The sequence below is a fragment of the Agrilus planipennis genome, unplaced genomic scaffold (assembly GCF_000699045.2).
Source record: "Agrilus planipennis isolate EAB-ADULT unplaced genomic scaffold, Apla_2.0 scaffold25, whole genome shotgun sequence".
NCBI lineage: Eukaryota > Metazoa > Arthropoda > Insecta > Coleoptera > Buprestidae > Agrilus > Agrilus planipennis.
Window position 1 is genome coordinate 1,294,881 of NW_020439112.1, and position 24,804 is coordinate 1,319,684.

The window sequence follows — 24,804 nt, forward strand, 5'->3', positions numbered from 1 at the left end:
TGAAACAGTAGCAATAGAAAATATCAAAAAGACGCGTCTTAATCATCCCTTAATTGCACCACCTAACCATTTCTAACCTCAAAAGAGGTGGCTATACAACGACAACTGACTTTGAATTGTAAAATAGCAAATATGAATACATTTTATAATCTTCAACACCCTTGTATTTTCGATATCGTCAAAAGATAATGAGCAACGCATCGGTTATTATACACACCTTATAATAATGGCAGTGAAAAGTCATTATTTTTCTTACCTGTTGAGCGGTAGCATTTCCTTCCGTTACGTCAAAAGGCGGTCTAACTGAGCACAGCGTCCTTCCCATTAACGAATATGCACATAGCATAATAAAACCTGGAATAAAACACAATTTCAAAGCTACCAAACGCTTTGATCTAAAGCGGATACACATAGATGCATAAAGAAAGCTCGAAGTGGTTATAAGTACTGCAAGCAGCTTCAGATTTGTATCATTGGTAGAAATACAAATCTCAGGCAAGTGTCTGTGTTGTTGAAATAAGAAAGGAATCGTTATCTCACCTGGGACTGCGAACATGACAATGTAGCAAACAATTCCGAAAGCTTTTCTGGTAAAAATGAATCCGTTCCAGTTTTCGTAACAGAATCGCAGGGTGACACTTCCAATTCTGTCCTCGTGTATTTGAACGAGTACGAGCAATGGCGCAAACAAAATCATGGGTGCCAACCACATCAATATTATTACCACGACGGTGGTCTTTTTGTTGAACCAGCGGTAGAATCCGAAAGGCTGGATGATCGCCAAATATCGATCTAAAGCCATTGCCGTTATTGTAAAAACACTCGATGCCACAGACACACCTGAAACAATAAAACACTTATTGCAAAAACAATTGCACAATAAATAATACTTCAACTCGCAATGTTTAACGAAATTGTGTTCCAATTGCATTCTGGTCAAATCTCGGCCGAATCTGCCGCACATTGCCAATAACAGAATTTAATTTGAACTTGTTCTAAACATTTAAAACTTTTTATAAATAGTTTTAGACTATGAAAAATGTTTAAAACATTAATTAAATAGATCACTTTTGGTTCATCTTAAACGTGTAAGTACGAATGCAACCACATAAGGTCCGTTCTTAGGTCGACGATCACAATTTAATGGGGCTAGATTTGTAGTGCGGTACATATGACATGATAAAATGCATATTTGTTTGCATATCGGTTTCTACAAATAGCAGTTTATTGTGTTAAGTACGCCCCTGATACAGTTGCTAGATCCTCTTCAGATAGAACCTGATACTACCCAGTAAATACCTTCCTTCCTCAGAGGTAAGTACCGTAGAAATAAGGCCTTACAAGCACTTTAACTTACAATTTTGCTTCACAGTAATATTAGCAATTATTATTTTACATAAAATAAAATTCCTTCAATTTCACTTAATCAATCACAAGTCTAAGATAAAACTGATTGCCAAAAAATGTTAACTAAACGTTGAATAATAAGCAAACATCAGTTTTCTTTCGGTAGCCACCAAAATATTAATTACCTCACTATGGTTTTATCGACTATTATGCATTAATACAATTAACATTAGATTTGTAAGATACTTTCTACATTGCAAGAAAGCCAAATAAATGTCACCGTTTAAAACAATACACCCTTCTTGCTCTAACTACAAATGGTTTAATTAATTGTAAACCACTTAAAGAGTTAAAGCAATTTAGTAACGTAAACTCTGGCTCAAGTGGCGAAATACTTTGCTCGTTAATTTGCATAAAGCTTAAGCCGCGTGAAAATTATGTCGAGTTTTCCCGAGTAGAATTTTTTTTAAATTACACTATTCTTCCCCTCTATCAGTCACTGTGAGCTCGAAAGTGTTAGCACCATTGTTTCGAGTGGTGGAAAATCACTTTTGTGAACAATTTGTTTAATCACTTTCATTGTTAAAAATTAAATTTAAAGGAATTGTCTGTAAATAGCTATGCAACACATCGTACACTTCAGCACAACAAATTGCTGATACTAACTACGTAATACTACTTTGCCCTGTGCTGCCAGCATATTTAAAGCTAGAAAACCTGTATTCTTTGATACTTTATTATATTCCTACCAATTTTTTTTTCATCTATACATTGTATAGTTCGGATGTTCAAATTTGGCATAATCCAGAATAGAACTGTAGCTTTACTTTCTTCATTCAACTTAATAAGTAGGCTAAAGCGGTTGCTAACAGAACGCCTACTTCTACTCACAACAGACGTTATAGGGAATATCGTAAGCATAGAAAAGAGATATTAGGTAGGAATTGCAGCGAACCCTAATAAAGAAAAAAGAGTAGCATTACACCGATTAATGTGTAACAAAAAGGGATACAGACAAACAGAATTTAAACATATTGCCAGCATCGGACTCTAAAGAAAGTTCAACATTCTAAGGAATTTAAGAAAGCTGCACCGCTTACTATTATTCAGTTATCTCTTTTCACGTTGCCTCATGAAGTATTTCCTAACTTAACAGGGGCGAGTCCAAAACGCATTAAATGACACAGCCCCAGGTGAAAACAAGAAAGAAGATATGTCCATTCTCACAAGTAATTTATTGCAAGCATTTCCAATTTTGATCGTTTCAACTATAATAGAAACATTTTAAGAATTATTTCAACTTAATAAACAGAAGTAACTACAGAATGTTGCGATTCAAACTAAATTTTATGAGTTCGTTTTCGCATTCATATATCAAACGCTAAAAAAAAAACGATCATCCCAAGGTCTAAAAAGAATTTTATTACTAGTTTTGTGTAGCGACCCAATATCGTTAATTTCGTTTCAATCCGAAAACTAAACAAACAACAAGTGAAAGGATTGAAGTGAATTTAATAATTTTGCCTTGGGTTGCTTCCCGACAAAATTTGTAACTGTTAACTTCTATTAATATAAAAGAACATAAACACAAAAACAAGCTTCTTTTATTACGGTTTAAAAACGCTGTGTAATATTAGACCGAAATCGTCGCGTTCAGGAAAATTCACTAAAAGGAAACAGGAAACTTTAAACTTCGAGGATAATGTTTCTAATTAGAAGTATGCCACATAATCCGAGCTACTTTCATGCCTTGAAAAGTAAAATTTATTAGGGAAGTTGAAGATAATTTCAATCCTAACGAAGAAAATACGCTCAGTTCACTTATTGAGTAGATGGCAATGGCTCAAGAATTATATAGCTACTCGAACTTGCGCATACTAAGTCACTGTTATGAGCGAATGCCGCAGGCAATCGATACCGGCGCGACGGAACCGAGATGTATCCGAAAGTCGGCAGCTTTGGGAAATAAATTACACAGCGAACAAGACAAGCATGAGAAAAGACACTTAAGGGAAGTTTTTGGGTGTAATCAGGAAATTTCACAGAATTCCCCTCTCTCAAAATATTACAACTTTTATATGACTTTAATTTATAAATTTTTAAATTGCTCGTACAAAATTGACGTCCTGACGAATGAAATTCAGATAACAGTAAAACAAGTACAAAAACAGCTAGATGACTAAAACAAGTACAGCTTCGAATATGAAATATCACCCTAATAAGGCAGCCAAATAAAAAAGTTCACCCCTGCTGTTTTTATTTTGAAGATACTTTACATTTCAAAGTATTTTTTTCAACGAAGAGGCTAAATAACTTTTCTCAAAAAGGGAGGCTCGTTCCCACTTTCCATTCATTAAGAAATATTCACCAATAATGGCACGCAATGTTTTCAAATTCAAAAATTAGAATAAATTGTTGGATGTTCTGATGATAAATATGCGAAAATATTTACCTAAAAATTAACTAACTATAGTATAGTCGAAATAAGAAGGCATAGTCCCCAATAAATAATGCACTCTAAAGGCATATCGTTTTTCTCGTTCTTACAAACGGAAGATATATCCTATCTTTATTCTCTAGACACGCCTCCTCCACAGCTGCGTCGAAGCCTGCACCTACGTTTCATAAGAATCAATCGAATAGAATGAGACGGTTGAAAACGTGCTTGTCTTGTTGTCTGTACCTACATTAAATGAGCAAATTTACAGGATCGGCTTAAGGTAGTAGTCGTGCTACAGTATGGTGAAAAAGTTATTGTAAGATCTAAGATAATTCAATGCAATAATATTTATATAATTTCGATTGTACATCAAAACAGATTGAATGAGTCTGTATTCATACATACCCACACATCTAAAAATATTAATTAAGTTTATCTCGAATTAGAGGAGGTCAATCGACTTCAAAAATAGTCAGCATTGAAGAGAAATGAATGCGTTATTGTTTATTTTTAATTTCATAAAAATAATTTTTTACAAAATAATACATCTGTTTTTAAATTAAAAGTTCCACCTTCTTTTCGTATCCGGGATACGGTTCTGCAACTAATGTTCAAAACCTCCGCCGCTATGTTTATAACGGAGATGTTTTCTCTACTTGTTTCTTTCTTTCTTTGAAAATAATTAATAACATTCCAAACAAGTTTTCTACTCTGAGAATTCAAAACTTCTCGGACCATTTCGTTGAAAGTTAACAACAAAAATAGCAATAAAAACAACAATAACAACAACAATAACACCAACAAAAACAACGACAACAATAGTTACAACGAAAAAATAACTTAAACGATACATGTAGAGAGATGACTATTCGCACAAATACACCAACTAAATTAAGCCGACCCTGTAAAATTGCCCATTATATGTAGGTAAAAATGACAAGACAAACATGTTGTCGATCGTTTCATTTTATTCGATTGATTCTTATGAAACGTAGGTGCAGGTCTCGACGCAGCTGTGGAGGAGGCGTGTTTAGAGAGTAAAGACAGGATATCTTCCGTTTGTAAGAAAGAGAAAAACTATATTCCTTTAGTGTGCATTATTTATTGGGGACTTTGCCTTCTTATTTCGACTTTACTATACCCATGTGTACTTAACAGGCGAACGTTCAAATTTTGCATTGATTTTTGCTGATTTTCCGCAGTTTCGGATTTGAAAATCGAAAGCATCCCTAATATGCAATGGCTACATCCGACTATTTACGATGAAATTTATTTTCAACGCTCCAAAGTAACCGTAAATGTCATTTACGTACATTATGTTTAGGTCTGTTCTCAATCACTTGTAAAAAGCGGTGGCCACAGTAAAAAGTGTTTTCTTTTAACTTTAACTTTTACTCATCACGAAATTTGCTTTCTTAACTCAACATGTGTAATCAGACTTTATTTTTTTATACTCGTTTTATTATATTCATGACTGCCGCAAAGTGGTGTAATCAACCTCAACAGAATAAGGGAAAAAACACGGCAGCGGATTTTCGCGTGTTTTATTTCATTTTTTCACCTGTTTGAGGTCAACTCGTTGCTTTTTATCGTGGTGTAATATCTAAAGCAAACCATAAAAACACAAGGCAACACTTTACGTTTTGCATGCAGTGTTTCTTTTGTTTTCAAAATTAATATTAATGAAACGGTGGGGGTTCACCTACGCGTTTTCCATTCTTTTCCAGAAAATTCAGTAATTAAGGCCTGACCTTTTCGTTCATTCTTAAATTAAATCCTCAAGGAACGTGTAGTCAAATATATACTCCTTTATCAAACAATTAACCGTAAGGAATACAAGGAAATGTTTCACAAAAACTTTTATTTAATATTTTAATCATCAATTAAAATACAAAAGCAAATTAATTGAATTACAACTGTTAGAATTTTCTAAATATATTTGTGAAACCAAGTTAGGTACTTAAGTAATTTGTTTTGTGTCGAAAATGTTTCATAATCATTCAACCCCGGAATCCATTGACTTTATTAATTAATACAAATTATAAATCTTATTACGAATCCTAGTTAGTCACATTTATATACGAGACGGGTAAAATACCAGAGGACTATAAACGGAACGTGGCAGTAACCACGGACAATAGAAGTATTGGAGACGTTACATTCCTGATACAGCCCTATTCAGATTTTCCTTTTTAAGCCCTATCCGATTTGGATCCCACCCTGCTTATTGTGTACTCCGGTCCCTGTTTTAATACTATGTTTTGTCAAAATGGTTAAACAATTAATCGTTCGTGACACCTGAACTTGGTGGTTTCTTGACCGATTTCTAAATTCAGATTTTTTATCAAATTAAAAAGTTATTAGTGATTAAAGTTTGTCTATGTGAAATCCAGTGCTCATTTACTGAATACTCTGTTTCAATGTGTCCGACTGAAACTGGTTTTTACGACCGAAACCGAAACCGAATTTCGGCAACGTTCTCAGTTTCGGCCGAAACCGAAACCGAAACCGAAACTTCTTTATAAGGATCATGTTTTGAGAGAAAAATAAAGAAAACGTTATTATAATCAGTCAGTTTTATTTTTTTATCTTTAAATCACATAGCTCTGCAGTCTTTGACATTTTCACTTATTGATAATCAAATCAAAATCAACATAACAACCCCTCATTTAAGGAAATACTTTAATTGCGCCTTAAAAATACTTAAAATAGGTGAGATGTTTATTTGAGTAAGTATAGTAGACTAGACTCATTTTTCTTTTGAAGATGCGAAATGTCTACTAATCTACTTCGCTTGGATGGAATTTAACGCGCCGAACATGACCGAGCAGAGCGGAAGAACTCCCGAACGCAGTTTCGGTTTCGGTCGTAGTTTCGGCAGGTTTGCCTCCGAAACCGAAACTAAACCGAAACTCGTTTTTTTGCCGAAACCGAACTTTCGGTAGGACACTAGAATTAATGTAACGTTCAATTAGAAAACCCATTACAATGAGATACAAGGGATATGACTAGGGTTGCCACCCGTACTTTATTATAAAGTACTGTACTCTATTTCGACTGTGCGTACGTTATACTTTACAAGACACATAAAGTACGCAAAAATACTTTATTTAAGGCCTTAAGTAAACATCGTAATTTTGTAAGCGATTATTCCAAATTCAGAGTATTTTTATATCGATAATATTGCACAGAAAAATGGCAAGCCATATTTACGGAACAACCTGATTTCCCAAATATTTTGAAAGTATGTCACTTTTGCTGTCCGTTCCTGCCACTTCAGCATTTACAGAAAGAGTATTCTCTGTTATGAACCCAAAGTGGCGGGACGATAAGAATAAAGCTTCATTAAAACTAATTAAAAATGGACTTTTAGTTTACTTAAATCTTTCTTTGCTATGTTTAGAGGCTATTAATGTATTTATGAGCGACAGCAATTTGTTACTGGCTGCTAGGTGTAACAAAAAATATGTTTTAAAAAACAGAAAATAAAATACTTTATTTTTATGTTGAGTACTTTCTTTTTGAACCATTTAGTCGAGAAATACTTTATGTAAAGCCTGAAAAGGTGGCAACCCTAGTTATGACATACGTATTTGGCTCGCGCTTGTTATTATAATTTGATTTCTATCGCTGATGAACAAGGGTATACAATACAAAATGTATTTAATTAACGCAATTAGGATTAAAAAAAAGTTTCGCTCCAACGTATGCTGCAGCGAAACAATATACTTAGCGACTGCAGCGACCCTAGTTTAAACTAAAAGATACAACTGAGACAATTTTACATTCGAAAAGGGCAATTTATTAACCTGTCACACCTTAATTAAAAAGCCAATTTAATAAAATTACATACTTAACGTCGCTACCTTCGCCTTAATTATACACACGTGGCAACTAAACTGTGCAATTGCAACTGTATATTTTTTCTAAGCAACGTGCAACATTTAACACATTTATAAAGACATTAGATTCAGTTCATGCACCTAACTTAACTTAGTCGAAGCTTTATCTGATTCTGTCAAAAGTCAATAAAATTTACATTTCCACACCTGAATTCACGATCAATTCTCCTTCGCTCCCCTAAATCCAACTTCTACATACTCGTGAATTGCCACTCTACCGCCGCATAATGACGCCATTACGTTTCACAAGGGCGTAGGATAATTTAGCATACAATTTAATATAATAAACAGTTCGATTATAGGGTGAATTATTAGTTCATCATCATCATGATAAGGTCGTCAGTCCTAACGCAGGTTAGACACGCACCTCCACTCTTTTCTATCCTGAACTCATCTTCGCATTTCCTGAAAACTAGAACAACCCACATCCTTAACTATTTGCGAACAATAATCTAATCTAGGTCTACCTCTACCCCTCCACACTTCCGTTTATTTAACATTCTTTCCGAATTTCTAAATTAACATAATTCGTTCGCGAGCATAGAAGTGATTTCCTTTTATTGAAATCGATTCCACCCTGCGCTATCCTTTGCTTTATATCCCTACTACTCCTTCCGTCCTGACATCTGAATTCCTAGATACTTTAAATCAGCCACTTCGTCAATTCGTCTCCTATCTTTATGTTTGCTCTTTCTCTACTTTTTCTTCCCTTACATACAAGTATTTTTATTATACTTTTATTTATTTTCATACAATACTATTTTAATCTTATATCAATCTACTGTTCCTTAGCTGCCCTAAACATCCTAATTATTTCCTACTTTATAGCCTTATATCTTTTTTGCCCTTCTTCGTCTGTCCTGTTTTTGTATTTCCGTCTTTCTTCTATTAATCCTACAATCTCGTTTGTTATCTAAGGTTTCCTACTTTCGTTTTGTTTAAGTCCTAGTATATCTGTAGTTGCTGACTTTAGACACGTTGTAATGCAGTTCCATTCTGTCTCCATGTCCCTGTCATTTGTTTCTTCCGCCTCCTTTAGTATTTCGTCTGTCCTTGTACCTAGCCTATCACGCGTTTCGTTACATTTTAGCTTTTCTACATCAAGACGTCTCCTATCTTTCCCCTTTTTCAGAATTTTCAGTTGAGTCTTCATAACCACTAAGTTGTGATCGCTTTCTATATCTGCTCCAGGATAACTCCTACAGTCCTTCATTTGATTTTAAAATCTTTGCTTAACAAGTATGTAATCTAACTGAAATCTCCCTAAATCACCTGGCATCTTCCACGTATAGCGCCTTCTAACGTGATGGTTGAATAAAGTATTCGCGGCAATTAAGTTATGTATACAGGAACAGTTACCCCCAGATGGTGGTTGTTTATGAGTTTTGAAAGCTTACTGTACCTGATTTTTGTGTCATCTGGTATTTTGTCAGAGAAATCAACACGAGTAACGATTTTATTATCAACAGCCACAATTACGTTCGAAAATGCGTCAATAAATCTATAATAAAATGATGTTCAATAAAATTTCGATTTTCCAAAATGTCTCATATCACAAATGTACCATAAATATACGAATAAATGAATCCTAGAAATGTCATTTCTTTATTACATTTGTTAGATTCAGCGCTTCTTGTGACAGCCAATTTAAATAAAATTGGCACCAAAATAAAGCTCGTCAAAGTCAGATAGACTTAATTACTAAAAATGCCTTTTGCATTTTAGTTTTTTGACAGTAGATATTTGATAGTATATTTACGACACTTGTCCAGACATATGGCATATGTTTAACTCTCCCATCAAGGTTACTGACGTAACTTATCAAATTCATTGAAAGGTAAACAATAATAATTCGAACTAACGAAAAAATTTTTAAATTGAACATAGTTAATAATTTATTTTCTTCTTTTTCTTAGCGTTCGGCTCGATACTTTCGAGCCCGTATCAGAGACAGACGATATCATTTAAAGTACGTTGTAAAAAGTATTATTCGTAATTTGGAAGGAGACTTTTTTTTGGTTACTGATGCACCTATCAAAGACATTAGGACAGTGGTTTCCAACCTTTTTGTACCTGCGCCACCCTTTAAAAAAAAATTGTTGCGCCCCCTTAATTTTTTTAACAATCTGATTTTATAAATACTCAACTGATATTATAATTTATTTAATGGGCTACAAAATAATATACAATATTATGTAAAAATATACATAAAATGGATGGATGTTTTAGCATTTGTACCCGAAAAATTCGCGGCGAGGATTGTGGATTACGTATACCTATTTTGCTGATTCATTTTTTTGACACCTATTCGACTTTTTTGGTTTGTATTCGAAAATGATATTTTGGAAACAGCTGCATGCACTCTTTGCAACAGTCTCGCGCTCCACAGGTTGAAAACCACTGCATTAGGATAACACAAGTTATGAAATTTTTTGTTAATTTTGCAAATTTGACCTTTTTAACTCTAAGTTATTCATTCTCATGTTCGACCATTTCGATCATTTTACAACTCATTTCACAACCCTCATATGGTTTTCCCAAATTGAAGTAGTTAGGTAGTTTTAGCCGTCTCTTTCTCTAAATCTATTATATTACAAATATATTATATATTCATCAGTACATAATATATCCAATTTCCAGCTATTTACTTGCAGATTTATATAAACACTTAGTTCAGACAATAGAACCGGCGGCATGGCCTAGAGGTTTATTCCATTGCTTAGTAATCGGGAGGACGCCGGTTCGATTCCGGATCCATCTGCTTTGGTCCAAATTTTTCTTTGATTTCCTTGGATCACTTAGGCAAATGCTGGCCCAGTAAATTCCACAGATAATCTTTCATTCTCTTCTGTCTTTATTTCATCCGTCTCGTCTTTCTCACCCGAACCGCCACTCACCCATTCACACGATTCCTGAAAGAAGGCTGAGGACGGGTCTTCCGCCTTACCTTCCGGCATAGTCCGTAGGGACTACCCGCCCACTAGCATTAGTAGCTGGTGGGAAAAAAACCCAAAAAATTTTTTTTTCAATAGAAATCAGTCAGCACAAGTCGTTCATAAACATTTTCAACCCAATCAAGTCTTCGTACATTTTTTTTCATTTAGTAATTTCATTGTATATATTTCTTCGTTCAATTAGTTTAGTTTATTTATTTAGTTGCAAGATAGCTTTAATTAATTAAAAATTAAAAAGAAGACTTACCCCTCATTACCACAAAAACTTTTTGAGCGGACACGTGTTTCGCCCACTTCATACGTGGGCATTATCAATGCGAGACTGATAATAATCTCGCATTGAGAATGATTGAATTGATTAAAAAATGTGGTACAGCAGTATACCAAAAAAGGCAGTATAATCGACGCTTCCTTTTTCTGCAGCACCTTTTATGAATTATTATCAGTATTTTTAATCCTTTTTCAAAAAAAAAATCGTTCGTCAAAAATTGACTGTCTACACACTATTCCTCTCCGCATTTTAGAGCTCTTGATCAGACAAATAAACAAACATGTTACACGTCTAATCATCTTTCACAATTCATATCTAATAACAGTTCTCAATTTCGATGAAAATGGCAAAGAAGCTGAAAAAATAAAACGTCGTTTTGATGATTCAAAATAGACATATTTATGCTATTTTACAACAGCCCGTTATTTTTTTAAGAAATTGCACATTTTTCATTCTCCACTTATGAAATAACTTAAACATGAAATACGAGAATTGAATTTGAAAGTAAGCCGAAATTTTGCTAGTTGTGAGCGCTACAATCAGTGGACTGTGAAGACCGTCTTCGCCTACTTTTCGGATAGTATTGAGAATTATTGTTAAAATAATGTGTTAACTAAGAAAAGTGTTCTTAAAATTTACAATCTTCCCTTTTTTGTACTTATCTACAATCAATTAAAGTACTATTCTTCACATCGTCATGAGTAAACGATTTTTCTATTAACTGCTGAACTTCTGAGTCTTCATGAACTTCACTGCTTTGTATCTATAACGAGTTACTCTAGGTTTCAAGTAAATGAGTATCTTATGCTTTCAAAATTTTGTTAGTTAACTAAACTCTGAAACTGGAATAATCTCTTGATGTATATTACAGATTTCCAATTTTATTTCATATGAACTGGAGTACCACATTGCCCGTTCAACTAACTCGATCAAATATTGCAACTTTGATCAAATTCACATGAGGGGTTTGTAACCAACCACAGAAATAGGAAACGTTATTAAAAAGTTACTAATAACGTAACGTAATAACATTTAGAGACGCACAAGGTTCACATGCAAAATAAAACAAAAAATTTTCGGTGCAATAACGTGCCTGGCCTGTTGAATATACAGAGAGTTGAATTTAAGAAGTTTTTGGTAAACAAAATCAGCTTATCTGTTATGCTAAACTTGAAAGGCTCTTCTGCAAGAGCCTCGAAATTTTTAAGGTAAAATTTCCACGAAAACACAGTGACGAAGCTGCTGCAGAAAATGAATTAAAAGCAAGAAAAACGAGATAATGAAGAAGAAAGAAGATGAGAGATACTAATGAAATAAAATTACAAAGGAAAAGATAAAAAACCAAGAGAAAGAGACAGATGAATAGTTACAAGAATTGGAAAGAAATAGAGGAATAAATTCAAAGTGAATGGGGAAAAAGAAATAAGGATAAAAGAAATGACGAAAAGAGTAATGGAAGCAACGGCAAAATGCAGAAGGAAGGAGAAGATATGAAGAAAAATGATCCATAAGTAAAATGAAAGAAGAAATAAATGGATAATGGAAGATGTAGAAAAAACGAAAAACACAACAATTTGGTTATTACTGGTTTAGACATACATAGGCTTTAATAAAATAGTGTGACGTAATACTACAAACAAAAATGAGAATAAGGAAGGTACAGTTAATAAATTTAAGAGGAAACATGATGTGTGTCATGGAGAATAAAAGAAAACAAAAACAGAGAGATACGAAATTATATATGTACACCCAACGACATTACGTCAACGACAAAGGAAGGCAAATTAGCGTAACTGTTCAAAGGGTAGATAGTCCCTTTGTCGATGCAAAGCACTTATAGATCCTCCATACCGTGACCTAATAATTAAATGATCCTATAAACGACTCTATTACAAAATATTGTCATATATACACGACAAAAACGTCAAAAAAATAGGTGATCTTTAACTAAAAATTGGCGAATATCGAAAATATCTGTAATCATCTACTCAGCCCTGATGGAACCATAGAAACGTAGCACATGATTATACAACTTTTTTGGGTGTTTCATTCCCAGCAGCTATAGGGTTGTTCGGAAAGTCATTTCGTTTTTTTTTTGTGGAAATGAAAGACAGTTTTCGTATAATAAACAAATACTTTATTAAATTATATATTAACCGTTCTGGTCCAACACCTTTTGTCATCTTTGTGGTAGTAGCGTAATTCCACGCTCATAAAGTTTTTGGTCTTTGCTGGCAAAAAACTGATCGAGGAGGTTTTTGACCTCCTCATTTGAGGTGAAGGTTTTACCGTCTAAAAAATTTTGGAGTGACCGGAACAAATAATAATCCGATGGTGCCAGGTCTGGAGAATATGGTGGGTGTAGCATTGTATCCCATTCAAGTTGTAAAAGCTTTTTGGCGAGTGACCAAACTTGTATGAGGTCTCGCGTTGTCTTGGTGAAACACTACACCTTTCCTGTTGATTAGTTCTGACCTTTCCTGTTGAAGTGCATCATTCAGTTTGTCCAGCTGATGACAGCAGACTTCCGAATTAATCGTTGTGTTATCCGGTAAAAGCTCAAAAAAAACGATTCCTTTAAAATCCCACCAAACAGACAGCATCACCTTTTTTTGGTGAATATCGGCTTTGGAAATCGTTTGAGTCGGTTCATCTTTTTTGCTCCATGACCTCTTACGTTTGACGTTGTTGTATACAACCCATTTTTCGTCCCCAGTGATGATGCGCTTCAAAAACGGATCATTTTCGTGACGTTTGAGAAGCGAATCGCAGACGTCAATGCGGCGACACAGATTTCTCTCTGTGAGAACATGGGGAACCCATACATCGAGCTTCGAGGATAATCCCAGACCTTTCAAGTGGTCATAAACTGTTGAATTTGATAAATTTAACCTCAATCCGATCTCACGTGTGTTATTCGCCGGTTCACATCAATTATCGCGTCTTTATCAGCTTCAACCGGCCTTCCCGAACGTGGTGCATCTTCGACATCAAAATTGCCGGATCGAAATTTAGCGAACCAGTTCTGGCACTGGCGTACTGTCAACACACCTTCTCCATACACATCAGTCAATTTCTTTCTGGCTTGAACAACATTTTTATCCTTTCTGTAGTACAACAGTAAGATATGTCGAAAGTGCTGCTTATCGCTCTCCATATTTAAAAGGGAACCAACCAAAAACTACTGCGTAGAATTAATTGGAATTTTTCACACACAGGCCTTGCTATATGAGCTCTCAAAGCATATAAAAATTATACGGCTTAAATGTGAAGTTGGGCGCAAAAGAATACAATTAAATCCTCTGCCGGGAAAAAACGAAACGACTTTCCGAACAACCCTATACTAATGCTGGTGGGCAGGCAGTCTCTCCAGACTATGCTGTAAGACCCTCTTCAGCCTTCTTTCAGGAATCGTGGAAATGGGTGGGTGGAGGTTCCGGTGAGAACGATGAGACGGACGAAATGAAGACAGAAAAGAATGAAAGACTATCTGTGGAATATTACTGCCTAAGTGATCCAAGGAAACCACAGAAAAACTTGGATCAAGGCAGACGCGGACCCGGAATCGAACCGGTGTCCTCCCGAATGCTAAGCAATGGTCTAAACCTCTAGGCCATGCCGCTCGCTATAATTATACGGCGATTTAAAATCATACGTTATAAAACATACTCTTTCCTAAATTATTGTCTGTTACCTACAACAAGGGCAAGATGATAGCTGAAAGGAAAGTAACGCACGGGTGCACTAAAATGTAATAATAGAATGATTTAGTCCTAAAATTCACTTATCATACGCGAGTAGCGCTTGCGAAATGACTGCTTTATGGATACTACTTCCGTTGCCGGAAATTCAATTTGTTACTTGTTTACTCCAAATTGATGCTTTCAAGTAATATCATGATGCTCTGCTACGAGACACGTTTGATTTATGGTGCATCATCTGAAAATTTCGCTATAAGATGTAAATGCGATATACATATGTATGCTCATACATACGCATATGCCATAGGTATCTATATATTTATTGGTAATTTTGACGAGACTGGGTAAAAGCGAAAAATATACCAAACTTGATGTACCCATATTTATCATCTTAACAAGACGCTCGTTGTAAAAAGATATATTGTAGGCTTCATAAGATGTCTAGCACTTAAAAATTCGTAGGGTGTTTAGCAAAAAAAAAAATGTAGTGTTATATTTTAAATGAATCCATACCAATCCAGTTCATTAATGATAATGTAAATTTTCAGCTTTCTTCACCTTAACCCCTGCCCAGACACGATTAAAATGTCGCTGTGAATATAAGCGAAAGCTCAATAATTAGGTAGCTTTATGACATAGCGACACTTTAATTATGTCTGGGGGATGTTCAGACCCTACAATTAATCTGGCTGCTTACAAAAAGTATTAAAAAAGTTCCCTAAGTATCATACTTAAAAATGAAGAATGAGACTATAAGTAAAATTACTAAGTGCATACTAACACTGCTCTATCATCTATCCCACCCTTTTTGTTACTCAGAAAATAATCAATGCCTGGCGGCCCTGGGATCTTGGACTATAAACAGTGAACAAGGAAACCAATTAAGACTTTTACTGACATATAACTTTCTTTACTTGGATTTCCATTTTGATATTTCTTTTGCAGTCACTTGTTTTACACTTCGTATTGCATTTCCTACATTCCTGAATCATCCGCAGCTTATAACAAATTTCGTTTGAGGCAACTGATACACAGGACAACCACAAAGTAAATTAAATAAACTGTGCAGGTTTTTAGGCAAAAATATAGAAAATCCAACGCCTTCAACAATTCAACAAAAACCTCATTCTTTTTACAACTTTTTTAACATAGAGTGGTCGTTAAATGGAGAGAAATAAAAGATATTATTTTACTATTCTATAATAATATGCATTTACCAATATAGTACACATTTTGCACACGAACATTATTATTCATACATTGCGTATAGCCTGTTATCTTCGTCTGATGTTTTTTGCTGCTCCAATATTTTAATTGTATTTTGTTACGTATCTTACTCATATCTTGAGATACTGCTGGATCAATTTGATTATATAAAAAGTATTTTTTTAATAGTTTCGCTGCATCAAGTGCTTGTTTGATGCTTCGTGGAGGGACAGGATCGTCTTCTTCAACAACGTACACAGCTGCAGTTCTTATCCATTTCGGCAACTTAGAAAGTACTGCACAATGATTTATAATGTCGTATTGTTGTCGTTAAGTAGAGTGAGTGTGACGCTATATAGAGTGTAATATTGTATAAGAAACAATGTAAACCAACTAAAGTCGAGCAATTTCGACGTTTTAAGGAGTTTGTCGTTAAATCGAGTGACGTTATAAAGAGTTTACACTGTATTAATAATAACTTTAGATTAACTTTAATCCGTTAGATTTTCAGTTAGAGTTTGGCGCGACTCACTTTTGGAGTCAATCCGTTCAATTGTCGCAAAAATGAATTATTATTAACGGTACTTACATTGAAGATAATTCGTGACTTTGCAGACAATCTCGCCAAAATTCCATAACATGGTATAAGCAGACCAGACACCCATGGGCATACAAAGAAGAGTAACCAGTAGATCAGCCACCGATAAATTCACCAAAAAATAGTTCGTCACGCTGAAAACAAAATAAATGCGATTATTTATGTTATCAAATAATAGAATTCTAGCAAACAATAAACATAATGTGTAAGTGTTTTAAATAAAAAGTAACACGGACACATCCGAATCTCTCCAGTTATAAATCCAGATGACAGAAATGACTTTTGATTCTAACCTTGCAGAGAAATTTGCTTTCCAATTCATTTTTAATGCGCCCCCTATGTCTACACAAATTTTCCGAAAAAAATAAAACAAAAATCTAAAGCAACAAATGCTTTGGCACTTAAAACATTTTCTATAATAATATTTACATTTCGACTGATTTTGAACATCGGTTAAAAATGAGGTAGCTAGTAATAAATTGTCATAGATTAATTAAACAAAAAAATCCGATTCCCTCACGGATTGGCGACTGAAATATGTATATACCGTGAGCGAAAGGATACACTATGCGAATTTTCGCTTTGTAAATGCATTTGTCTATTTCTGTATTTGTACGTATCTGTACCTTCGCACATTCGCACAACTAACAACGACCAATAACCAAGGAACCATTCATTTATTATACTTCGTTAACTTTCTGTAGAGATGTGACCTTCAGTTTGACCGAAACAAAGTAGAAAAGAACAGCACTAGGCCAGAAAAGGAAGGAGACACCTCTCGGCCAAACTCTTAACCGGTGAGGAGCGTATAATCCGTACAGTACTGCACAGAAAAAATTACCATTTTATCCACTACAATTGCATTGCTTAAATGTGCTGTTATTGGTACCATTTACTACTGAAAATATCAACGAGATGTTTATTTATATTTGAACACATATTAAAGGCTTTAACGCTTGTTTTCGACTCGCAGTACTATTCATGATTGAACAAAACTTTTGGCAGGTGCTGTATGAAAAAGTATGTTTAAAGAACAATAGGCGAGAGTATAATGAGCTTTTTTCTCCCTGCCTACGATTTTGCCAGCGCGCATCCAAGACATTGGAAGGGGCATTTCGCTAGAGAAAGTAAATGAAGTATACATAAGTATACCGTAGATAGAGAAGGTTAGAAATGAAGAGGTATTAGAAAGCAAATAAAAACAAAGGACTTTATGGAAGTCAATAAGAAGCTTAGGACACCTTCTGAGGCATGAAGGTCTAGTCAGAGACAAATTAGAGGCAGAAACAGGAATTAAGAGGAGTAGAGGTAGACCTGGATTAAATTACTGTTAAGGATTAGGGTTGTTCTACTTTTAGGGAAAGATCAGCGTAGCATAGTCTTAGGACTCATGACCTTATCATGATGATGAGAGGGGGGAGAGGGTCAAAAACTAGCAAAAATAGTCTTAAGTAGTAAACAAATGGCCCCCAATGAGTGTGTGCACCTCCTACTTATATCTACCGATAATAGAGTCATATAGCATGATACGTATTTTCGCATACTGTATATGGATAGATAAATCTGTGAGTACGTATATGGACCGCACGGAAAATACAGATTGTAATAAACAGTTATCAATCTAAATCCACCTGAACATACCGGATACCTACGTATTGCTTACTTAAAACATTTTGAAGTCAGATGGCTTTTATTGAACGCCTAAGCGTAACTACGTACAAATGGCTGGAAACAGTCCAAAAATGTAATTTAAATGTTTTTATTCGCCACAAACTAACTAACAGAACCCCTGATGTTTATATGCACCTTCTCCGGTCAAGAACTGCAATAAGCTACTTGCACAGCAAAAAACAATTTTCTAATGGTAATTGCTGCAATACAGAGTAAACTTTTTGTAATAAAACTCACAATTACCTACAGTCTGAATAAGTCCCTATACGGAAACAATTATTTTCTGTACTGAACTAGGTAATTTGCTACATATCAAGAGTGAACTTCATCAATTAGTACAAACAGTGGTGTAGACGTCATCTGTAGCATTGCTACACTTTGTGGAACTCAAATAATGTTGTCTTATGGCGCTGATCGAAATCGATATCCGCAACTGACGGATTCGTGATAATATTGACTACCATGAACGTATTGTTCAATGAACATTACCGTCATCAAAATCATGATGTCAGTCCAAAAACCGGTTAAGCACGTATTTCCACAATTACTCTCAGAAAACCTTCGCATTTTGCAAAAACTTATTACGAACAGTACCCTAGTCTAGGTCTTTGTCAGTCTCTCTACTCCTATATCTGCATCTAATGTGTATTTAACTAGCCCTTCAAACCTCAAAAGGTGTCGTGTCTTATAGTTGGAACGATCAAACTTCCACTTGGACCTGTAGTCTTTTACTGCGTTTTGAACACGCTCTTGTTAAGTAGGGAAATGGTTCATGACTAGTACAGATAATGTGAAAAGAGATAACCAAATAATAGTAAGCGATGAGGAGTTTAGAGGATGCTTAGATACGCAAAAAATCAGGGTCGGCTTTATCACTGCCTGGTTGGAGTTATATCTTTAAACAAGCGTCTATACGTTCCTAAATTCCTGAGAAAGTTGAGAGTCCAATACTGGTAACATGTTCAAATTCTGCTTTTCTGCATCTCTTTCTGTTTTTTTATTAGTGCCCTATGCAATCGGTACATGACATCTATTTTCTCATCATCATCATCATAAGGTCGTCAGTCCTAAGACTGGTTGGACACGTACCTCCACTCTTTCCTATCCTGAGCTAAACTTCGCATTTCCCTAAAACTAGAACAGCCCACATCCTTAACTATTTGCGAACATTAATCTGATCTAGGTCTACCTCTACCCCTCTTTACTCCTGTTTCTGCCTCGAATGTGTCTCTGACTAGGTCTTTTTGCTTGAGAAGGTGTCCTACTATACTTATTTCTTATTGACTTACATAGAGTCCTCTGTTCTCCTATTCTTTCCAATACCTCTACATTTTTAACCTTTTCTACCCACAATATCCTCATCATATAACACCATATTTTGAAAGCTTCTAACCTTTTCTTTTCCGCCGCGCCCACTGTCCATGTTTCGCACCCGTACAGAGCCGTGCTCCAAACATACACCTTTAACAACCTTTTTTGATTTTCTAAATTAACTGTTCGCGAGCATAGAAGTGACTTTTTTTTATTAAAGCCGACACGACCCTGCGCTATCCTCTGCCTTATATCCTTACTACTCCTTCCACCCTGACTTATCTGACTTCCTAAGTATCTAAAATCAACCACTTCCTCTAATTTTTCGTCCCCTATCTTTATATTCAGTCTTTCCTTACTTTTTCTTCCCTTGCAAATTTTTGTATTTCTTTTCATACAATACTATTTTCTCAGTACCGCTTCCATTTTATTTAAAGCTATTTGTAACTCCTCCTTGCTAGATGCTAATACTGCTATATCATCTGCAAATCTAAGCATACTAATCTTCTGCCTTTGCACATCTATCCCTACAGTTGTACTGTCTTTAATGATGATGATGGCGTCTTCGATGTCTCTCTTTTCTATGTTTACTATATTCCTTACAACGTGGGTAAAAGTAGGCGTTCCGTCAGCAACCTTTCTAGTTTAGTTAGTAAGTTGAAAAAAACAAAGTAAACGAGACAGTTTTATCGCAGACTATGCCAATTTTAAACGTCCCAACTATACCATCCCATTTCTCAGCAACAATTTGTCGTCATGTAACTGAAAATACTTATAAAAAACAAAAGGCAATTCCACCATAGACTTTGAGCCTATCCATTCAATCTTTTCCCATGTTAAATACGTCACTGATACTATAATTTATATTAAATATAATGAAATGATTAATCACACCGCCTATCGGCTGGTGTTCAGAATCAATTTCGAGATGCAGCATGTGTCAACAATATTCGAAAGCCAATATACGGCTTCAGCCACTCCAATCAGAAATTAATGAAAGTTCCGCATCTGCCGAGTATCACTATCATCATTGATAAAACAAAAACAGTTGAAAGAAATCGTCGCCTTTGAATAATTACCATCAGCCATCCGTTGAAGTGTTTATACAACTCCGCAATTCATTTCCATTGTCGTAATAGAAGATTAATTACACTTTTCCCTCCGCCTACCCTTTTTAATCTGACTTAATTAAATTATAATTATACTGTGAGTGCTTCATTGGATTTATTACAATCCGCTAATTAATTTCACAATAATAAGAACGGAAATCCTTTTAAAAGTCTCCAATAAGAATTAATTAAATGCAAATAAAAGCAATGTCTCACCCAGTACAAACAATTGACCAATGAATTTACTTTTTGTTTGAAGAATTCGTCGGATCGGGTAAAGATCAAAAGCGTTTGTAATTTATATGCTAAACATTACCGAGCTCGTTTCCAAAAGTGTAGCGAAAGGCCGGTAGGTATGTTCCATTATTTCAAAATATTCTCCACATTGTTAAAAATATTTACGTTTCGTTGAAATGTATGTATCGCCCATAAAAAGAATTCTGCACATTGTTTTTAAAAAGACATACCAGAATACTTTGTTGACTGTAATTCCCTAATTTTATTGCTAACATAAAAGCTGTTGCTTTTAAAACAATAAGCTATGTACAATATAAAAATACCCGCGGTTTTCCTTTACATCTGATCGTTCTTTTATTTATACGAATATGTCACATCGTGTTCGTATTTATACCCAATATTTCGTTTATTGCTAAAGCTTTTTTTAAATTGCTGCACAAGGTACCTTCTCAATTTTTTGATCAGTGTAATAACCACTGGACCATCGGAAAAACTATTAGGGGAAGATCAATTTGGGTTTAGAAGAAATAGAGGAGCGCGGAAGGCCACTCTAGCTTTACAGTAACAGAGCTGGGGCTGCAACGTAGAGAAGTGCATATTAGGAAAGGTGTCAGACAGGGATGCACACTGTCACCGCTGCTTTTTAATCTATACATCGAAGACGCGATCAACATCATTAAATACAGTACAACTGTAGGGATAGATATACAGGCCAAATGATTATTATGCTTAGATTTGCAGATGATATAGCAGTATTACCATCTAGTAAGGAGGAGTTAGAGATAAAATGGAAGCGACACTTACAAAACAGTACCGAATGAAAACGAATAAAAGTAAAACGAAACTACTGGTATGCAAGGGAAGAAAAAGTACGGAACGAGCGAAAATAAAGATAGGAGACGGAAAATTAGAAGAAGTAGCTGATTTTAGGTATCTAGGAAGTCAGATTAGTCAGGACGGAAGGAGTAGTAGGGATATAAAGCAGAGGATAGCGCAGGGTCGAGTCGCTTTCAATAAAAGAAGTCACTTCTATGCTTTAGTTAAGGAAGTGGAATGTTATAGTTTTAGGGAAATATGAAGAAGAAGAATAGGAAAGAGTGAAGGTACATGTCCAACCAGTCTGGAGTGACGACCTTATAATGATGTAATGACCACCCCAGCACTTGTATATCCAAAAAAAATCACGACAGTGAATTTTCAATATGGGATTCAGTATAAGCAGAGAACGATGTGTTCAACGTCGTCAGTCCTAAAACTGGTTGGACACGAACCTCCACTCTTTCTTTACTTAAGTTAATCTTCACATTTCCTTAAAATCAGAATATCCCACATCCTTAACTATTTGTGAACAGTAATCTAATCTAGGTCTACCTCTTCTCCCCTTTAGCTCCTTTTTCTGCCTCTAATATGTCTCTGACTAGCCCTTCATGCCTTAGAAAATGTCCCACTATCCTATCTTGCCCTTTTCTTATTGATTTCAATTGAGTGTCAAACTTCCAAAACAAGAATAAAATTCCCTACATTTGATGATACTGGGATATTATCAAAAATTTTCTTCGGTTTTGAATTTGAAGATTAGATCAATTTGTAAAGTTACAACTTCTTTTTCAAATACCTTCGTTTCCATATTCATGCATGAAAGGTGTCAATTGCGATCGATTTATTGGTCATACTTTCCATAAACGAATAGGAACCAAAATAAGAAGACTGCTCCGTTTTCGTTTGACCATGTCTAGCTCATTCTCGAAATCAGGCTATACTATCATTATTTTGACATCATTTTTCGTCTACGCATCAATCATCAAATTTAACCCTGACAGATATTTGTTCCGACCAGTGCATGTATACGGCTTTCATCCAGAGTTATTTGTACGCGTTCTTTGGGGATTTCTGTGCAATCCATCAATGTGGAGAATTTATCTCTAAATCCTGTTACTGCCCGTAGGCCGCACTCGTCAAACTTCCAAACTCTAATTACAATCGTTTAATACGTATCTCAAAAGTGCCTTCCGACACATTTCAGCAATTCACTTTCTGACACTTAAACTTTGGAGCTTTTCGGATTTCCGTTTTCGTCTCATTTCGAGATCATCCGATAAGCGCGACCTAATGTGGCCTTTTTCGAATCGTCGGAGTCGGTCATTTATTACTCTGATAAGTTCCTGCCATTAAATAAATCCCCGCCTTTACATTTTATACACTACAGATAGTATGTGGGTATATTTAAGTACTAGGGCGCATTTTGAAATTAAAAGTTTTTTTAAAAATCCTTTAACATTTGTATTATCAAATGTGGTTCCGACGTTCAAAATTTGCATAGTTCGCAATTTACTTTCTTCTTTCAACTTGTTAGTAAGTTACTGTTTGTTTCAAGAAGTTGGAGATATACCCTTTCCCTTTATTAGGATGCGCCGTAGCATAATTCCAAATTCAATCATATTTGTCTGCGGAGCTCATTTCTCCACCGATCATCGAGCGAGAACTAGACAAAAGTGTACAGTACCATTTGCAAAATTATTTAAACTGCCTCGTTAAAATTTAAGAATACGCTTTATTTAAAAGCATTTTGAGCTAAAAATAATAACAAGTGGATTAACTTAATGTTCTACACACCTATAAAACTTTTGCTTTGTTTTCTATTGTTAATTTATATATATTTTTATTTTAAGAAATTGCTAAACATTTTCGTCTAGTACTGTACAGTTCTAGCCGATCTTCTAAGACCGCCCATCGAGAGCTATGCTCGTTCAAGCTTGTTCGAACTATTTCTGTTTTGCTCACGCCTAGTGTGTATTCTTTCTATCTTAGCGCAGATTTCTTCAATGTCACAATTCTTACAAGTTGAAATGGACAGTAGACTAGAGCGGTTCCTGACAGAACGCCTACTTTTATTCCCGATAGACGTTCCAAGGAATATCGTAAACATAGAAAAGAGATGTCAGGTGCGAATTGCAGCGGACACTAATAAAATAAAAGGAATAGCGTTACACCGATTAATGTGTAACAAAAAGAGATGCAGACAAGTGGAACTTGAGTGTGTTGCCAGCATCGGACTTTAAAAAAAGTTTGACATTCTCAGGAATTTAGGACCGCTGGGCCGCTTACTATTATTCGGTTATCTCTTTTCACTTTGTCTGTACTACTCATAAAGCACTAAATGTCTCAGCCGCAAGTGGAAACAAGAAAGAGTATACGTCCATTCTCACAGGTAATTTATTGTGGACTTTGCGAATTTTGATCATCCCAACTATAGAACCAGATAGTATGATATAAGTTTCGTCCGGGTGTTGTAGGTTACAGTGTTTTAAGTGAAATCAAGCAAGGTAAACGTACAAAAAGTAATTTGATCGATCACAATACGATATATCAGAATTCCGAGACTTTTTACTGTATATACATATACATATTAGTCCAGGCAAATTACACTTTTCCAAAAAATGGCGATTTTCCAGCTAATTTGTCTAGTCTATATACATATGTATCTTCGCCCTTTTCAAACCCTACACTATAAAAAATTTCTGTGATAATTTTACAAAAAATGTACTGGAAGTTTTATTCACAAGCAGTTTTGCAAATTTAAAATATATATTATCAGGAATATTCCTAGTCAACTTTAGAAACGTACGTTTTTCTTTTGGAAGGTAAAAATACAATCAGTATTGGAACGTTCATTTTAAGGTTTTTTAAATTTCCCAAATTCTTGTGTTGTAAATTTTCCTACAGTGCTGTGAATTTACGATTCATATTATTAGAAATATTCCCAATCCACGTTAGATATTTGTATTTACATCTGTAATAAAAAAATGCGGGGTGTGTTCCGAAATATAACCCGGTATACTGACTAGTGCTGATGACGCAATGAATCGACGCCATACTGTTGATTCATTCCGAAATATACTGGCCAGTGCATTGATGTCGAATTGACGCCATATTGCCAATAGTGTTTGTGCTCGTTTACAATAATTTTGCTCTAAAAGTTATTAAAGTTTCTTACAATAAAAAATTCCTCAAAGTCTGATGCACACACGCCCGTTTGATATACCACTACATCACAATT

General features: G+C 35.0%; 1 protein-coding gene across 3 annotated transcripts in view; it reads right to left on the reverse strand.

The window, feature by feature from the left end:
- Positions 1-24,804, reverse strand: part of LOC108739844 (orexin receptor type 2-like) — a 109,371-nt gene that overhangs the window by 51,160 nt on the left and 33,407 nt on the right. For 2 of the 3 annotated variants that reach the window (XM_018473929.1, XM_018473919.1), the window contains exons 2-4: positions 16,411-16,553; positions 541-840; positions 257-354 (exon numbers count right to left, since the gene is read on the reverse strand). In XM_018473929.1, coding sequence (XP_018329431.1) covers positions 257-354; positions 541-840; positions 16,411-16,553 — 541 coding nt within the window. Of the gene's footprint in view, positions 1-256; positions 355-540; positions 841-16,410; positions 16,554-17,045; positions 17,117-24,804 lie in introns of those variants that run through there. The other variant, XM_018473938.1, reaches the window with a different exon arrangement.